The following is a 15,718-nucleotide window of genomic DNA, read 5'->3' as shown; positions in this document are numbered from 1 at the left end:
GGAGAGCAGGTCCATCATTCTCAACACTCAATTATCGGTTTGATTATACGAAGAGTAGCATACAGGAAAAAACTAAAGTCTGTGAGCAATCATTCGCCTTTCTTGACATTGTTATGTGATTAATATATGGTTCATTTTTAAGGCACTATGTGGCTCTGATTCCTGACTCTTGTGATTATTACTTGATTACTAAATAAAATGAAAATGAAAAAAATGTGATTATTCAGCTGATGTGAAACATAGACGCTTTAAGTGATTTTAACGCAGTATGCAGTGTGGAGGCCTTTGGTCTTTGTTATGTCAGAACATCGTGGCGTTACTGGAATGTGATCAAATACTCAGGATAAGCCTGGACGTCATGGAAGATGATGAACATGCTGGGATTAGCCATGTTGTCCACGACACTGTCGTACAACTGAGGGGCCTTGTTGCTCTTGACTGGTGGTTCGATCAAGCCTGCTTTACCAACCGCGTAATCCCCGGTCAGCACTTGGCAGAGGTACATGCACTTTTCCCCTATCAGATTTGGCTTGGAGTATGTGTCCTGGGCAGAGTAGTTGGCATTGACAGCAAAGTATGTGCCGTTGCCATATGCAGCAGCTGAAAATGAAACAGCAGCAAAAATGTTTTGTTTTAATTTATTTGTGAGCATCTATCTTCCATTCACTGAGGCTAAAATGAAGAAATAACTGAAAACAACGTTAAGAATATTCAATGAAATAAAATAAATATTAATGTTTTTTTAACAGTTTCAGTTTAGCAATTAAGTAAAGGAAGAGTCTAGTAAAACTTTTTCACATACTTTCATCATAAACTTCTCACCGTTCTTTCCTGCGTAAACCCTGTTGAAGCCATTTTCATTAATTGTGTTCACTGTGGTCTCAGTGGTGCCGTGGAACAGACGCCTCTCGTTGTTTGCATGACCGTTTCGCTGCTCAATGTCACACTTCTTGATCTGTATGTTCTTCCACAACATTGGGTTCTGAATCCTCTCAATCTAAATAGGAGGGAAAAGTTAATTTGTGACAATCAGATAGCACATTTTGAAAGTATATTCGTTTCACCCAGATAAAAATGGCAATTTTCCTTTGGTACTTTAAATTTGACAATAGGAAAAGACCTGGTGTCGTGGCTAACATGCATATGCACAAACAGGGTCTGATAGATGCGTACGCCAATTCTCAAGCAAACGTTGGGATCTATAAAAACAAACCTGACGGGAGAATGTGCACACTTGTACGCTAACTCTGACCCATGCGTAGGGAACTGTTTGGAGGAAGGGACGTGCAGACGTGAGGTGGTGATTTGAAGCCAGATTATTGATCCACTTCATCATTACCATTAAAACTGTGAACAGTGCGACATCACTTCCATTTCCAAATAATATCCCAGACAGGAGGTTAGGATCCTATTGATCTGTGAAGTTATCTGTCAGATTGCTCTAAATATATAAATACTGAGGTGACACTCGTGCGTAATGCTGCTTGATGGATGCACCAGCAAAGAAGAAGTTTTTTCCAGAAGCATAATAAAGGAAGTTCTATGACATTAACTCTCTGCATATATTTCTTTTTCAATGGGATTACAATGATAGCATTCATCACTTCCATACAGGGTTAGTAGCATACATCTGTTAAAACGTTCTATATGTTGTTATTTTTTAAATGCACAAGTATCAAATTGTTATCAGGAAGGAAAACATTGGTATTGAAACATCTCCAGAACAAAACGTTCTGCTCTAGTAACAAAGCAGTGTCACTAAAGCTTGATGTTTTAAATACAGTGCATTTAAATGAGGACTACCTTGATGACTGTTTGATTGCACGAGGCCTGGAACAGATTCAGGACTTCAGTGTACTCTGATGTTCCAGCATGGATGGGGACAGCCACACATGTAGTGTTGGGAGGCATAGCATCCCAGAGCTCAGGTACTGCATCTAGAGACGAAATATATTTTTGGCTTAAAAAGACTGAGAGAAGTCAAAAAGTGAAATTGTGCTAAAACAAGGAAATCATTTGCGGTAATAAAAGGTGTAAATCTAGTGTGAATGAACATTATTCTAGCTTCATATAGGAACTTTTACCAGTTACTACTGCTTTATTATCTTTTTTAGACAGAACTCTCATCAGTCAAATACCTTTCAGTTTGTCAATTCTCTTTATCTGCAATGCGTCTCCCTTTTTATTGGTGGCCGGTCCGTTTGGCAGAATGACGGTATAGTCTTGACCTTGGACGTTGACTTTTACATCTGTCTGCTTCTGTTTCATTGCTTGCTCGAGGTGGAAGTTTGTTTTTTGATCAAAGCTTTGAAAATGGAGCCCTTGATGTTGGTACTGCCAGTCTGCAACTGTGCCTGCCATCACCACCTCCCTCTTCAGCTCCTCCTCATCCTTCACCTTTTTCATCATTGTATAAATCTCTGCGGTGGCTTTGAGTACGCCATTGCTGAATCCCTCAATGGTTAATTCGACTTGATCCTTCTTGCCTTCGATCATGATGCTCACGCCCACGGTCTTCTGGATGTTAATAATCTGCTGGTAGTCAGCGTCGGAAAAGCTGAGGATGGCGGTGTCTTTAATGGTGTTTGTGCTTTGATCTTTGGTTATCAGATCATTGATCCACTGCTTGGCCGAGGCCACTTTAGCCTGTGTGTCTCCGCAGATGTGGAAGCAAGCCGGGTCGCAGGCCACTGGCTTGATGACAAAGTTTTCTTCTTTACGGGGCTTGTCATCAGTTCCACCCACAAAGAATGCTGTGAGAACAAATTCCAAGCGCTAAATTATTCATCTCACATTCAAACCAGACTATGGATTGGAACACAAAAATTCTTCTCTTCTCTGTACTAGGGCTGTCACTTTCTTTTTGAAATTCTGCCATTTATTAGTACATGCAGTTCATATTTAAACTATAATAACCTGTTCGATTTCAATTTATGCAGTCTAGAAGCATTTGATATTTGGAAAAAGTGACAGCCATGTTCTGTACTTACATTTGATTTTCGTGAGCCACCCACCATCCTTATCACTGGATTTACTGGCAGCGCTTTGTGCTCTTTGTTGCATACTGCTCTGGAACTCGTTCAGCATCGGTGCTTGGAAAATAACAATCCGAATAGTCTTCAGGGAGCCATGAGTGTTTTTGCTCAACACGTCGATCACCGCGTCAAAGAAGGCATCTGCCACCTGTCTTGCCTGCACATTGCCTTGACCTGAGAGAGTAGAGCATAATCCAAGTTGCACAAGGCAGTGCAGGAATCATCACTTGTAAAAACACACACTGAAGAACCATGACTGTGTTCATTCTCTATGAATCAATAGAATTCAAGTGTAAACACATACAATCAATAAAATAATCTCCAAGTGGATTTAAAACTCAGACTTTCCATATAATATACTCCAGACTCACCTGTGCCAATGGCAGGTAATGAGACAGAGGCGTAAGCGTTTTTCACACACATCTCAAGTGCACTTTTAACAACCGCTCTGATTTTTCCTGGCTCGGTCTGTCCGATCACGTGGAGGATCTTCTTACATTTAAGTTTACCTGGCTTGGTCATTATCATGCCCTGGTTAGGCAGTGCACCTAAGGGTGAAGACAATGGATTTGTATTAGTATTTAAACTTAAAATAACTAATTGCAAAGCACTAATTGTGAATGAATTAATTTATCTTGATATAATTCGATACCCAGAGCTAAGCAAGGATATTGTTTAACTGTGGCAAGTCAGGGTCACATTGTCATAACAGTTTCATGTGTACATGTTATATTACCAAGGCGTTTGCACTCTTTTTCAACAGCCTGACCAGCTGCTTCTAGAATAGCCTTGGATACTCCTAGAGGAGGGAAAGACATAAAATAATATGATAGCGTCGGATACAACTTAAATTGTAATTGTTCTGCATAGTTGAAACATTCCTCTTCTCGCTGTCATTTACCTAACTTCAGAGAAAAGCTGTTATTTGAGGAATTGACAATGACCTCACTGGTCTCCTTGGTTATGTCTCCTGAGACCACCTGAATGGTGACGCCGCCCATTTTGGTCTCATGCATTCCTGGGCTTGAGATAACATTTGAGAAGGGACCTTGTTGCACTGGAAAGAAAGTGTTTTGTGGGGACCCTGTGGGTGCTGGACCACCTGAGGCACTGGGGAACTCCTTGTCAAATCCATCCCTAAAGGCCTGTAGACGGAATAAGAACTCCTACTAAACACTCACAAATATTATCACTACATCACCAACACATTACAAGAGCAGATGTTCATAAACATGGACATAATTGACCATCACTGATTTGCCATTAAGTTAATTTCCATGGGTAAATAACACAAAACTACTCCAAAGCTTCTTCTGTTTCCTTACCTGGATAGTCTTTGCATCGCCTGGATAAAGAACAATGACAACCTCCTTCAGGTGCTTAGGTTTTTTCATGCTAAACGCTAAGATTTCACTCAACATCGAAGAGGCGACAAGGTCTCTTGGGAAACAAAGGTTTCCAGTGCCGACAGCAGGTAAAGCAATGGAGGTCAGGCCAGTGTCCTCTGCCTTGTCCAAGCAATCCTTGAAAATGGCACTCAAGATCTGTGAGGCAAAGCATTGATGCTTTTAAAATCTAGGTACCACATACTGAAAGTTTACACTGCTGCATACACTTACTATCCAATGCAATTTAGATATAATAATAAATATAATGTTGTATAATCCTAAAATCACATTTAGCAAAAGAAAAGCAGGCAAAGTGGTAGATCTGAGACATGTTCCATATGATACAGTATTGAACAGACTCAGATGATAGAGCATGTTACCCTTTCAGTTCCGCCTTGTCCCTTGCCCCAATGAGGTGCAATTGCATGAAAGACTTTCTTGCTCTTCAGTCGGCAGCCGTCCGTCACAATGACCTCACCAAAACTTCCTCTGGCCTTCTGGGCTTTTATCAACTGCTGAAGTTTGGGTCCGGCCGCGAGCAGTATTGCATTTGAAACTGCTCCTTTGTTCAGTTCAAGATCTTCAGGTGTAGTGTTCACGATCACCTCAGTCTAAGAAAAACAGAATGTTATCAGTTCTTCATTTAACAACATCCCTATTAGCCCAAAGGTCTGGGAGTTAGTCTGAGCAATCAACGTGTATTTAAAGGTAGGGTTGGTAAGTTGTTGAAAAACATTTCATCGTATTTGCGGAATCATCTTCACATCCTGATAGCCATATGACAATCAGAAAAGCATGTCACAAGTGTCTGTGGCTCTTGAGGGACTGTAGTAAACATAACCAATAATTCTGATAATGAATTATTGTACATAAGCTGATCAACCAGCGGTCAGTGCAAATGACCAGAGTCTTCAGCCAGAGAGACATACACTGTTGAAGCAGAGAAGACAGTGGGATGTATCGGTTGCATTTTTTGAGTAGTCTGCTCTTGCTAGCTTTTTTCACGCTTACCAACCCTAGCTTTAATTATATTCTAGTATTTTGTCATCACACTATGTCAGCATGTTTAACTAGAAACATTTTTAAATTCTATTTACCGTGGCATCTTCGATGTTTCCTTGAGTAAGAGTGATATTCAAGCCCTCTATGGTTGTCACTTGACCCAAGCAGTTTGGGTCAGATTGGGTAGATCTAGCCTGTGTCAGACGTGGAGACGCAACTGGAAGAGTTACTACACTATTTCCAAATTCACTTTTGACAGCTCTCTCCATAGCCTGAACAGCAGCGTCGTCATTGTTCACCAAATGGATCTCCTTCAGGGTGTTTTCATCATACTTCTCATCACAGTGTTCCTTCACTGCCTTGATGATGGTCAGCGCACACATATCAAGACCAAAGCCCTGGGTTCTGCTGATGGTGGGCAGAGCAACAGTGATGCAGCCATGCCTTTCAGCAAGATCCAGGCTTCCTTTAACAGCTCTTTTCAACTGTGCCTGAGACTTATTGTGTGCAGATGGATCAAAGACGGGTCCAACTGCATGGATAATTTTTTTGCAACGAAGCCGTCCTCCAGCATCAGTAATGACACAGTCTCCAGGCTTGAGCGGCCCTCTCAGGTTAATTATTTTGTCGCATTCAACCTGCAACTGAGGTCCAGCAGCATACAACAGTGCTGCGCCAAGACCCCCACTGTGTTGCAGCTGCTGATTAGAAGAATTGACAACTGCGTCCACTGGGTAACTGCACAGATCTGCCTTGCAAACAGCTATTTCTACATCATCAGATGTCTGAAACTGATATACAGGTTTAGGACCCGGGCTTTGGGCCAAATCATTCTGCCCACCACCTGTCTCATCAACTAGTTGGACCAAGCAGCCAGTGTCGGTTAACAATGAGGTCACGTACATAGTTTCTTTGTCCTGGAAGAACTTCTTCACCCCAGGTTTGGTGACGTTTACACTTTCAAAGCTCAAAGACTGGACCAAGTTTTCAACTAAGGTCTTGCAATGTGTGACATCAACTCTGGAACCATTGAGACAGATGGCCTCGTTTCTGAAAGACACCGTCACTTTGTCTTTGAATTGGTCCATAGAAGATGTTTTGCATTTTTTAATGTACTCAATGATGGTATTGGGCTTGACATCAATACTTTCTTCAACTTTGGCATTCTGCGTTAAGAAGAACTCAAGCTCATCGCTGACTCTCGTGACATCACTCTTGTGGCCACTTACAACAACTTGTTTACCAGTGCAGAGGACCTGGAGTCTCCTGCATGACTTGCTGTTGGCATCTTGTAATTGTCTGACCAGATCCTGCCACGCCGGAGTCTCCAGGACACTGCTATCTTCTACACCGATGTTCTGAGACATCAAAAGCTTTCTCAAATGATCTTCAGCTTTGGACAGATCTCTGTCAGAAAAAGCAAGGAGCTCCACTCTCTGTTCACTGATCTCAAATGCTGCATTTACTCCATCAGTTGTCAGCAGGGCCTTTGTAAGCTCATCTTGCTCTTCCAACCTCAGCAAGTCCAGCACAGATTTATCCATTTCTAAATTCATTCGTTTCAATGAATATTTTGCTTCACGAATCACTTTGTCTGCTTCCAAAATCTCATCTCTCAGACCAGTTACAATCAAATCTGGACTGTCTTCTGGAAATGACATTTTGAGCTCTGGGTACAAATGTCGAAATTTGTCCTGAAGACCACCTTGACACAGGAGGTGGAATATTGATGGTGACACTTTGATGACATCGGTCTTCGTCGCTTTCTCCCTCTGCACCTTTCCCTCAATTTTGTTGATGGTTTTACGAAGACTTTGCTTCACTTTAATGACCTCATCCACAAAGCCAACCACTGACAAGACGCCGCTTGCTTTATCATGCACTAAAGTCACATCCTTGTTCTGTAGCATTTGTCCGATATTCTCCACACACTCTTCCAATACATCTGAATCCGGTTGAAACTTCAGGGATTTGAATTTGGACATAGCTTGTGCAAAGGCTGACCCCACAGTACTCTTCCACTCTTTAATGATGGCTTTGGCATCTTTTTGGCCAAGAATTGAAGGTACGGGTCTCAAGATCACAGCAGATCCTTCGTGTTTTACACTACAGAAGTGTTTAGCTAAGTCGCTGTGAATGGTCTCTAATGCTGATTTATGGTCATTTAGGTATCTCCACACAGCATTGTCAGTGGGTTCAGAGATGGCAGCGGGGAGTTTTAAGCAGGGCCTGTCTTTGCCATAGAGGGCTGCTCCCAAAGATGAATAGAAAGGATAAACTCTGAACTCTTCCTGTTGGATGTGATGCTTCTTCTTCACGACTTTCTGAACAGCTATAGAAAAAAAACATATTAACTGTCGAATCGTCCAGAATTGAAATAAAGGTGGTAATCTCTGATTATCATCGTGCTGCATTTATACAGACACAGTAATATTCAACGTGTACTATAACTGTGTTACCTTGACTGTCTTTGAAGGTGACGACAAACTGTTCCCCTTCAATAAGCAGAACACTTTCCACATCCCCACCTGCATTCTCGAAATACAGGTGGAGGAAATCTTTATCAAACTTTTCGGTGTCTTCAAATGCAACTTGCTTTGTGAGTTCAAGAGGCCGGACTGACAATCCCTTATTTGTGAAGATCCTGTTTTGAGGGCATCTTGTCACAAAGTCGGTGCTTTCTGTGGGACAGTGATAAAAAGTATAAGAAGTGTTAAGATAAGAATGAAATCAAAATTGAACGAGAATTAAGTCGTATTAATATTAATTTTGAAATACAATAAAGTCATAATATTATGAGAATTAAGTTATAATTTTAGGCTACAAATCATTATATAAGGGGAACGGATGATCATCTTGTTGCCTGTGTTCAAATGAGGAATGTGCAGCAACTTATTAAATTATACATTACTCTATTGTTGTGGTAGTGTCAGGGCTCTAAAAGGCGTAAGAAACTGTCTATCAGAGAAAGAACCACACTCGCTTGGAGGAAATTTCCTCTTTTGTGGAGAACATGATGGTGGTCGACTGTAAATCGTTGGTTACAACTGTTATGAAAGGGATTTCATAATCTGCTTTCCGCCATAAGCGTAATTCTTGAGATCTAAATGTCTGAGTTAGAGCCTCCGGACATTCTGCAGAGTTTCTCTTTTGGTGATAAGGGCAGACGCCAATGTCGATTTGGCGCGATCTCTGCAGCAGAATTAATACGTTACATCCTGCCTTTGCTGCACGACACCTGAACACTCCAGAGATTTATGTGTTATTGCCTGAGCAGAGAATCTCCTGCTGTGTTTTGCATGTGTGAAAGTCAAACTCTGCAGAAATTCCAGACCCAAAGCTCGAGACATCCTCCGGAGATCATTTCTGAAGACGGTTATAGTTTCTCAAGAAACAATGAGATTGGTTCAATATTTTGGATCCAGAGGGAGTGAAACTCTGGGAGCATGGGTTCTCCTTGCTGCTTGTTTCCTCAAAGTAATATGTTGTATATTGTAGTATAATGGCTTTTTCCTCATAATATTATGACATTTTTATGAATTTTTTTTTATAACATATTCTCAAAATCTTTTTTCTTCAATATGGCCCTAATATACCTTTCATAAAATGGCACTATTTTTATTAATTTGGAACTATTATTACACGCATACACACACACAACACACACACAGTAAGCAAATACCTTTTCCACTCTCAAAAGTAACCACAACGGAAGAGATGCCATGAATGATTTCCCACGTGAACGAGGCAGATGGGGATTTCGACCCCTTTATAATGTTCTCCACCAGCATCTCCAAAACCTCCTGGCTCATTTCCTCAGGAACATTCCCTATAACAGCCGAGGTGGAGCACAGCGTTTCCTCTGCTGCTACATCGTCTCTGCCTTTGGCCTCCGCCTGACCTTCAGCTGTGAGATGATGAAGATTAAGTGATTGAACACACATTTCTTAATGAAGTAAGATAATAAAGCAAAACAAAAAATGTATTAAATATCTTATTTGTGGGAAAGCTTATTCCGGGTGTTAGCTCATAAGCCATTTTCCCACATGACCTTGGGAGAAAATCAAGAGTGTTTACCCAGAGTCTCAGCTACTCTAAAAAACATGGTGGCCTCTGTAGAGAGGACCCACTCCCGATATAAATATAAAGTAATTAAATATAAAGGGCCCATTCTAGGGTAAAGAAAACAACAATTAGAAAAACACAAGAGAAAACACAAACAGGATAATTTCTGTTGGGCAAGGCCCAGTGACCTGACTTAGAACAAAGAGTCGTAAAACCTTAGGCCAGGCTCGGGAAACCCCTTACATTAGAAATCCAGCATGGAGCGCTTATCTCCATGTGGCAGCAGATCACTTCCTGGGTCCTGTGAGGGTCCCCTACGGTAAGCCCGCCCCTGGGGGCCAAATCCTGACAACTCAATTGGCTGGAGGGCCACACTGACCCCTGACCCCTCCTCCCAGGGGGGAGTCACCTAGAACATGACTTAAATAGGCTGAGCTCACAGAAACCTCCCTCTCTTCACCCAGATGCCCCAGCAACAACAGAACCCCTCCGGGGTTCTACTAGTTAACTCGGTATTTTTAAGAGACTCTCTTTGTCCTCTTCTTTTCCACGCTGCTCAAGTTGTTTTCTGACCTCAAGAGGTCTAACCACACGACTCAGTAACTAAGGAGGCGACTAGACGTTTGTTTTATTCATTTCAATTCATTTCATTCATTTTTTTCTTTTACCTTAGTTGACGTTTTATTTTGGAAAGGACCTTTCCTGTTTTAACTTGGAAAGACCAAACAGGAAATTGCTCGCTGGACGATCTCAGACTGTTTCCTTTTCCACACGGACTTTACTTTTCTTTTCTCCACACGATCTACAACGGCTACAAACCCGCACGTCCCTGTGAGGCAGCACGATCTCCGCTGCTGCAGAAGAAGACGAAACCTCATCTCGCCACGGAGCACGACGGATCGGCTCCGGCCCAGCTGTGGTGCTCACGAGAGCCCGCCTGAGAAACTTCAAGCGACTTATGTTGTCTGGGCAGATGTTAGTTTTGATACGTAGCATATTATTTAATATTTGATTGTATTTGTTGCGAGACCGCTGAGTCTCATTGTTTTAGCCGGCTACGACGAGCCGCTACTTCCGGTTCATTTCCGGGTTTTGTGTTAGTGCTTGAGGCCGCGAGGAAAGCCTCCGCCCGCACTGTTAAAGTCTGTGTGAGTCTGCAGTGATCAGAACCTCGGCCCACAACGCTCGCTTGAGGGCTGAGGGGTGAATCACTGTTAACTCATCTCAGGCGTATATTTTTAAGAGCTTCTTTGAACTCTCCTTACATGTTTTCTCTCTCTCTCTCTCTCTCTCTCCTTCTAAACCGACCTATACACACTTCTGACCTGTATTTATAATACAGGTCATGTCACATAGTTAAATCTATGCTTAGAGAGGCTGAACACATCTGGAAACCATTCGGCCCCCAAAGCCAAGCAGAGATAAGAATTCTCTTTGTCTAAAATTCCCTTTGTATAATTCATGTGACGACCACCAGTGTGCGCTCCGGCCACATGGTGTCATTAACATAGACTCCATCTTGAATAACGCAAGTTAACCCACCATTTTGAGTCTATTATTACCACGCCTCCGCTCTCTCTCTCCTCCCATCCTGGCTCTAAATTCATAACGGCTCCGCCATCTTGTTTTGTAGTCAATCCGCCATTTTGAGAGTTTTTAGGCCTTGATTCCACGAATCATGATCGGCCTCCATCTTAGATGTGATGTCACTACGCGTCATCGCCACCCCCCTTCTTTTTCTCTCTCTCTCGCACACACACACACACACACACACACACACACACACACACACACATTGATAGACACAGACAGATACACACACACAGAGACACATAGATGGACCAGAGGTTACAGGCGTGTTCTAAATTGTGATAAGCTGCTGTTGTTATCTTTGAAATATGGGAGTTTGTTAAAATGATAAATCATTAAATAACACTAACTTTATTTCACATACACACACATAGACACACCCACACAGAGAGACACTTTGACACAGACACACACAGAGACAGACATACATAGGTAGACCGCAGGTTTTACATGTATTTTCTGAAGTGTGATAAGTGCTGCTGCTGTGTTTATCTTTGAAATATCGGAGCTTGTTAAAATGATAAATCATTGAATAACATTATAACTTTATTTCCCCTTTTTAATAAATACTTTTGTAATTAAAGTATCTGTAGTCTGTGATTATTTGTGCATATGTATGTGATTGCAGCTGGATTATGATTGCCTGTGCTCGAACTTAGAAGCCTTCACTGTTTATTAAGTAATCGTTAATATTAAAATATTGACATTATTAATTTGACATTTATCATTATGAGACTGATAATTATAGCTTGACATCGTTGGTCCCTGGGAAACCAGGGTGGTGCCCCCCTTTCTCAATTATTAATATAGATAGTATTATTCTTAAATTGATAATTTTATTGTTTTGGACTAATTATTTTCATTATTCTTGGTTGATAACCTTATCATTGTTAATTGATAGCTTGTACTTTCTAATTGATAATTCCTATTTTCTCATTAGTGGTTTTATTGTTATTTGATTACTGATCATCTTCAATTAATAATTTAATTATTTTTGATAGATAATTTTTATTATTTTAATAATCATATTTCATGATTATTAATAATTAGCCAACGTCAAGTCTACTCCTATTGCACAACATTTCATATTAAATTTCTGCCCGTGGATCCCTTTTACAGTGAAGGCAGATGATTTACAGGAAATCAGCAGCAGTCTGTACATTATCTGAGCTTCATCAATAAACATTCCTTTCTGATGAATCACAGTTTCAAACAATTTCGACACTAGAGGGCTGTGCTTATTTAGATTCATGTAATTAAGGTTCAGATGAAACCTGAATATCAACCCAAACACAATACAACTAAACACAAGCAAAAGAAAAAGGAGAGAATGAGAGACAAAGGGAAGGTTGGAGAGAATCAAAACCGAAACTAACTGTATGTGTGGTATGACACTGCAAGTCTGACTTAATTTATCTGTAACAAACAAACAAAAAAATGGTCACAGAGTAAGAAACATATTGGCCTGACTTACATGTCTTGTTGACGTTATCCGATGGAACTTCCTGTTTCTGACAGTACACAAAAAAAAGGATTTAAGTCACAACTTTGTTTTAATTTGTCTTCTTGTAAAACCAGTTTCACTCATACAACGCCCTAAACGCCCGATCAGACGAGTTACACATTAATTAAATCATCAACTGGGTCAACTAAATATCAGAGAAAGGCGTGCCCCTTGTTTAATTATAGCTTCCAAACAGCAGGAAGGGAAATGAGCAAAGAACACAGCGTCCAGCATGGCATTGAGCTCTCAAATAAGCCTGGGCCTGAAGCTCAATGTACAGTATATTATAAACTATGAATTGTATAAGCACAGAAGGGAGGTAAAACACAAAATCGATTAACCTCAGATTCATAAAATGTTTTGTTGTATATTAACAATTTCTGCTTCTGTCCCTGATTTTGAAGTCAGGGACCATGAAGCAGCCACAATTTACAAAGACGGTTCAACTATAAGTCCATGCTCAATTCCTTCTCTACTGTTAGCTCTATAGCTTTGATTCAAAGCCACACCTCATTGAACATACTTTGAAAATTGTTCCCAGTTCAAGCTCATTGAGCTTTCCAAAAAGGGGAGGTGATAATATCTGTATTTATACGGCACTTCTCCAAACAAATAAAGTAGTAGTACTTTCACACTTATTTATCCGGGATGCACACATAGAAACCATGACATGTCATTGCACCTCACTTACCTGTGGTGCTGGTGCTGGTACTACTGCTGGTGTAGTCTTCTCATCTGGAGGGAATCGAACTGTCATCTTCAGAACACCTGTATCCAACTGGATCTGGTGCGAGTCTTTCCCCAGCACATTTTTCTGGTCTGTTAGTGGAGGAGGAGAAGAAGAAGAAGAAGAAGGACTCATTGTTAATGACAGAGGAGGTCAGATCACTTAAATAATCTCTAGTTTGAGTCCAGGCCTTAGACGGAGCCCACCTTGCTCGGTGCGGAAGCGCAGCACCGCCGTCCTGCTGTCTCTCTCGTAGTCCACCTCGCAGTCTCCGCCGCCGGACTTCTTGCTGTTGAAGTACTTCAGCAGCTTGATTTTGATTTTCGGGAAGTTGTTTTCTTCCAGCTCGACGAGCAGCGGGTAGGAGTACACGTCTGACATGTCTGCTGTCCGGACAGGTTCTGCCGCCCTAACCCAAAGCAGGATTTCCACCACTGGGGCGAGTCCTTTACTTTCACTTTAGGAACAGGAGGTACAACTCTGACATCTGTCTTCATTGTTTATTAAACTTATTGTGTACTTATTCTATGCAATGCAATTAGAAGGCTTTTCTAAACATTGATTATTTCTAGTTAAACAGTATAAGGGGTACAAGGATTATCCAAATATGATAATTCCCTCATGATAAGACCAGAAGAGTCGTGTGGTGTGACACATGCAGCTGAAAGACAGAAAAATAGGTGTTATGTGAAATATTACAAATTCTTGCTTGGTTTTGCTCTAATTTTCAATAGTACAGCCGTGGCCAAAAGTTTTGAGAAAAAAAAATTCATTTTCACAAAGTCTGCTGCCTCAGTTTTTAGGAGGGAAATTTGCATATACTCCAGAATGTTATGAAGAGTGATCCAATGAATTGCAATTAATTGCAAAGTCCCTCTTTGCCACGAAAATGAACTTAATACCCCAAAAACCATTTCCACTGCATTTCAGCCCTGCCAAAGAAGCACCAACTGACAACATGTCAGTGCTTCTCTTGTAAACACGGGTGAGAGTGTCGATGAGGACAAGGCTGGAGATCACTCTGTCATCCTGATTGAGACAAAATAGCAGACTGGAAGCTTTAAAAGGAGGGGGGTGCTTGAAATCATTGTTCTTCCTCTGTTAACCATGGTCACCTGCAAGGAAACACGTGCAGTCATCATTGTTTTGCACAGAAAAAGGGCTTCAGAGGCAAGGATATTGCTGCTATTAAAATTGCACCCAAATGTACCATTTATCTGATCATCAAGAAGTTCAAGGAAAGAGGTGCAATTGTTGGAAGAAGGCTTCAGGGCACCCAAGAAAGTCCGGAAAGCAACAGGACCGTCTCCTTAAGTTGATCCAGCTGCAGGATCGGGGCACCACTAGCGCAGAGGTTGTTTAGGAATGGCGGCAGGCAGGTGTGAGTGCATCTGCACGCACAGTGAGGCGAAGACGTTTGGAGGATGGCCTGGTGTCAAGAAGGGCAGCAAAGAAGCCCTTGATCTCCAGGAAAAACATCAGGGACAGACTGATATTCTGCCAAAGGTACAGGGATTGGACTGCTGAGGACTGGGGTAAAGTCATTTTCTCTGATGAATCCCCTTACCGATTGTTTAGGGCATCTGGAAAAAAGCTTTTCCGGAGAAGAAAAGGTGAGCGCTACCATCAGTCCTGTGTCATGCCAACAGTAAAGCATCCTGAGACCATTCATGTGTGGGGTTGCTTGTAAGCCAAGGGAGTGGGCTCACTTACAATTTTGCCTAAGAACACAGCCATGAATAAAGAATCGTACCAAAACATCCTCCGAGACTAACTTCTCCCAACCATACAAGAACAGTTTGGTGACGAAAAATGCCTTTTCCAACATGATGGAGCACCTTGCCATAAGGCAAAAGTGATCACTAGGTGACTCGGGGAACATACATTGAAATTTTGGGTTCATGACCAGGAAATTCCCCAGACCTTAATCCCATTCAGGACTTGTGTTCAATCCTCAAGAGACGGGTGGACAAACAAAAACCCACAAATTCTGACGAACTCCAAGCATTGATTATGCAAGAATGAGCTGCCATCAGTCAGGATGTGGCACAGAAGTTAATTGAAAGCAGAGCGAATTACAGAGGTCTTGAAAAAGAAGGGTCAACACTGCAAATATTGACTCTTTGCAGAAACTTAATGTAATTATCAATAAAATCCTTTGACACTTATGAAATGCTTGTAATTATACTTCAGTATACCATAGTAACATCTGACAAAAAGATCTAAAAACACTGAAGCAACACACTTTGTGAAAACCAATACTTGTGCCATTCTCAAAACTTTTGGCCACGGCTGTACAATAGTAAGAATGTGATTAACTGTTAACCTCGGCCAAGGAGGGTTTTTTCTCATCTGTGTTTGTAAGTGGGATTATGCCAAAACTACAAAATGGATTTCAATGAAATAT

The 15,718-nt window shown here is 41.3% G+C and overlaps 1 protein-coding gene across 1 annotated transcript; it reads right to left on the bottom strand.

Annotated features, from left to right (window-relative positions):
- Window positions 1–217: 217 nt before the first annotated feature.
- LOC133022029 (protein mono-ADP-ribosyltransferase PARP14-like) lies at window positions 218–13,692 on the bottom strand. Its single transcript, XM_061089045.1, has 16 exons — window positions 13,518–13,692; window positions 13,276–13,403; window positions 12,555–12,591; window positions 9,108–9,332; window positions 7,885–8,106; window positions 5,521–7,757; window positions 4,804–5,034; window positions 4,361–4,579; window positions 3,937–4,180; window positions 3,772–3,834; window positions 3,407–3,583; window positions 2,991–3,209; window positions 2,139–2,753; window positions 1,804–1,937; window positions 823–997; window positions 218–600 (listed from the first exon to the last, which is right to left on the bottom strand). Exons 1-16 carry the CDS (start codon window positions 13,690–13,692, stop codon window positions 317–319), a joined length of 5,385 nt encoding a protein of 1,794 aa, XP_060945028.1. The 3' UTR covers window positions 218–316.
- Between the last annotated feature and the right edge of the window lie 2,026 nt (window positions 13,693–15,718).

Source organism: Limanda limanda, chromosome 16, assembly GCF_963576545.1.
Source record: "Limanda limanda chromosome 16, fLimLim1.1, whole genome shotgun sequence".
In the NCBI taxonomy this organism is placed as follows: domain Eukaryota; kingdom Metazoa; phylum Chordata; class Actinopteri; order Pleuronectiformes; family Pleuronectidae; genus Limanda; species Limanda limanda.
Note: the sequence above shows the minus strand (reverse complement) of the source record. Positions and strands in the feature narration are given on the sequence as shown.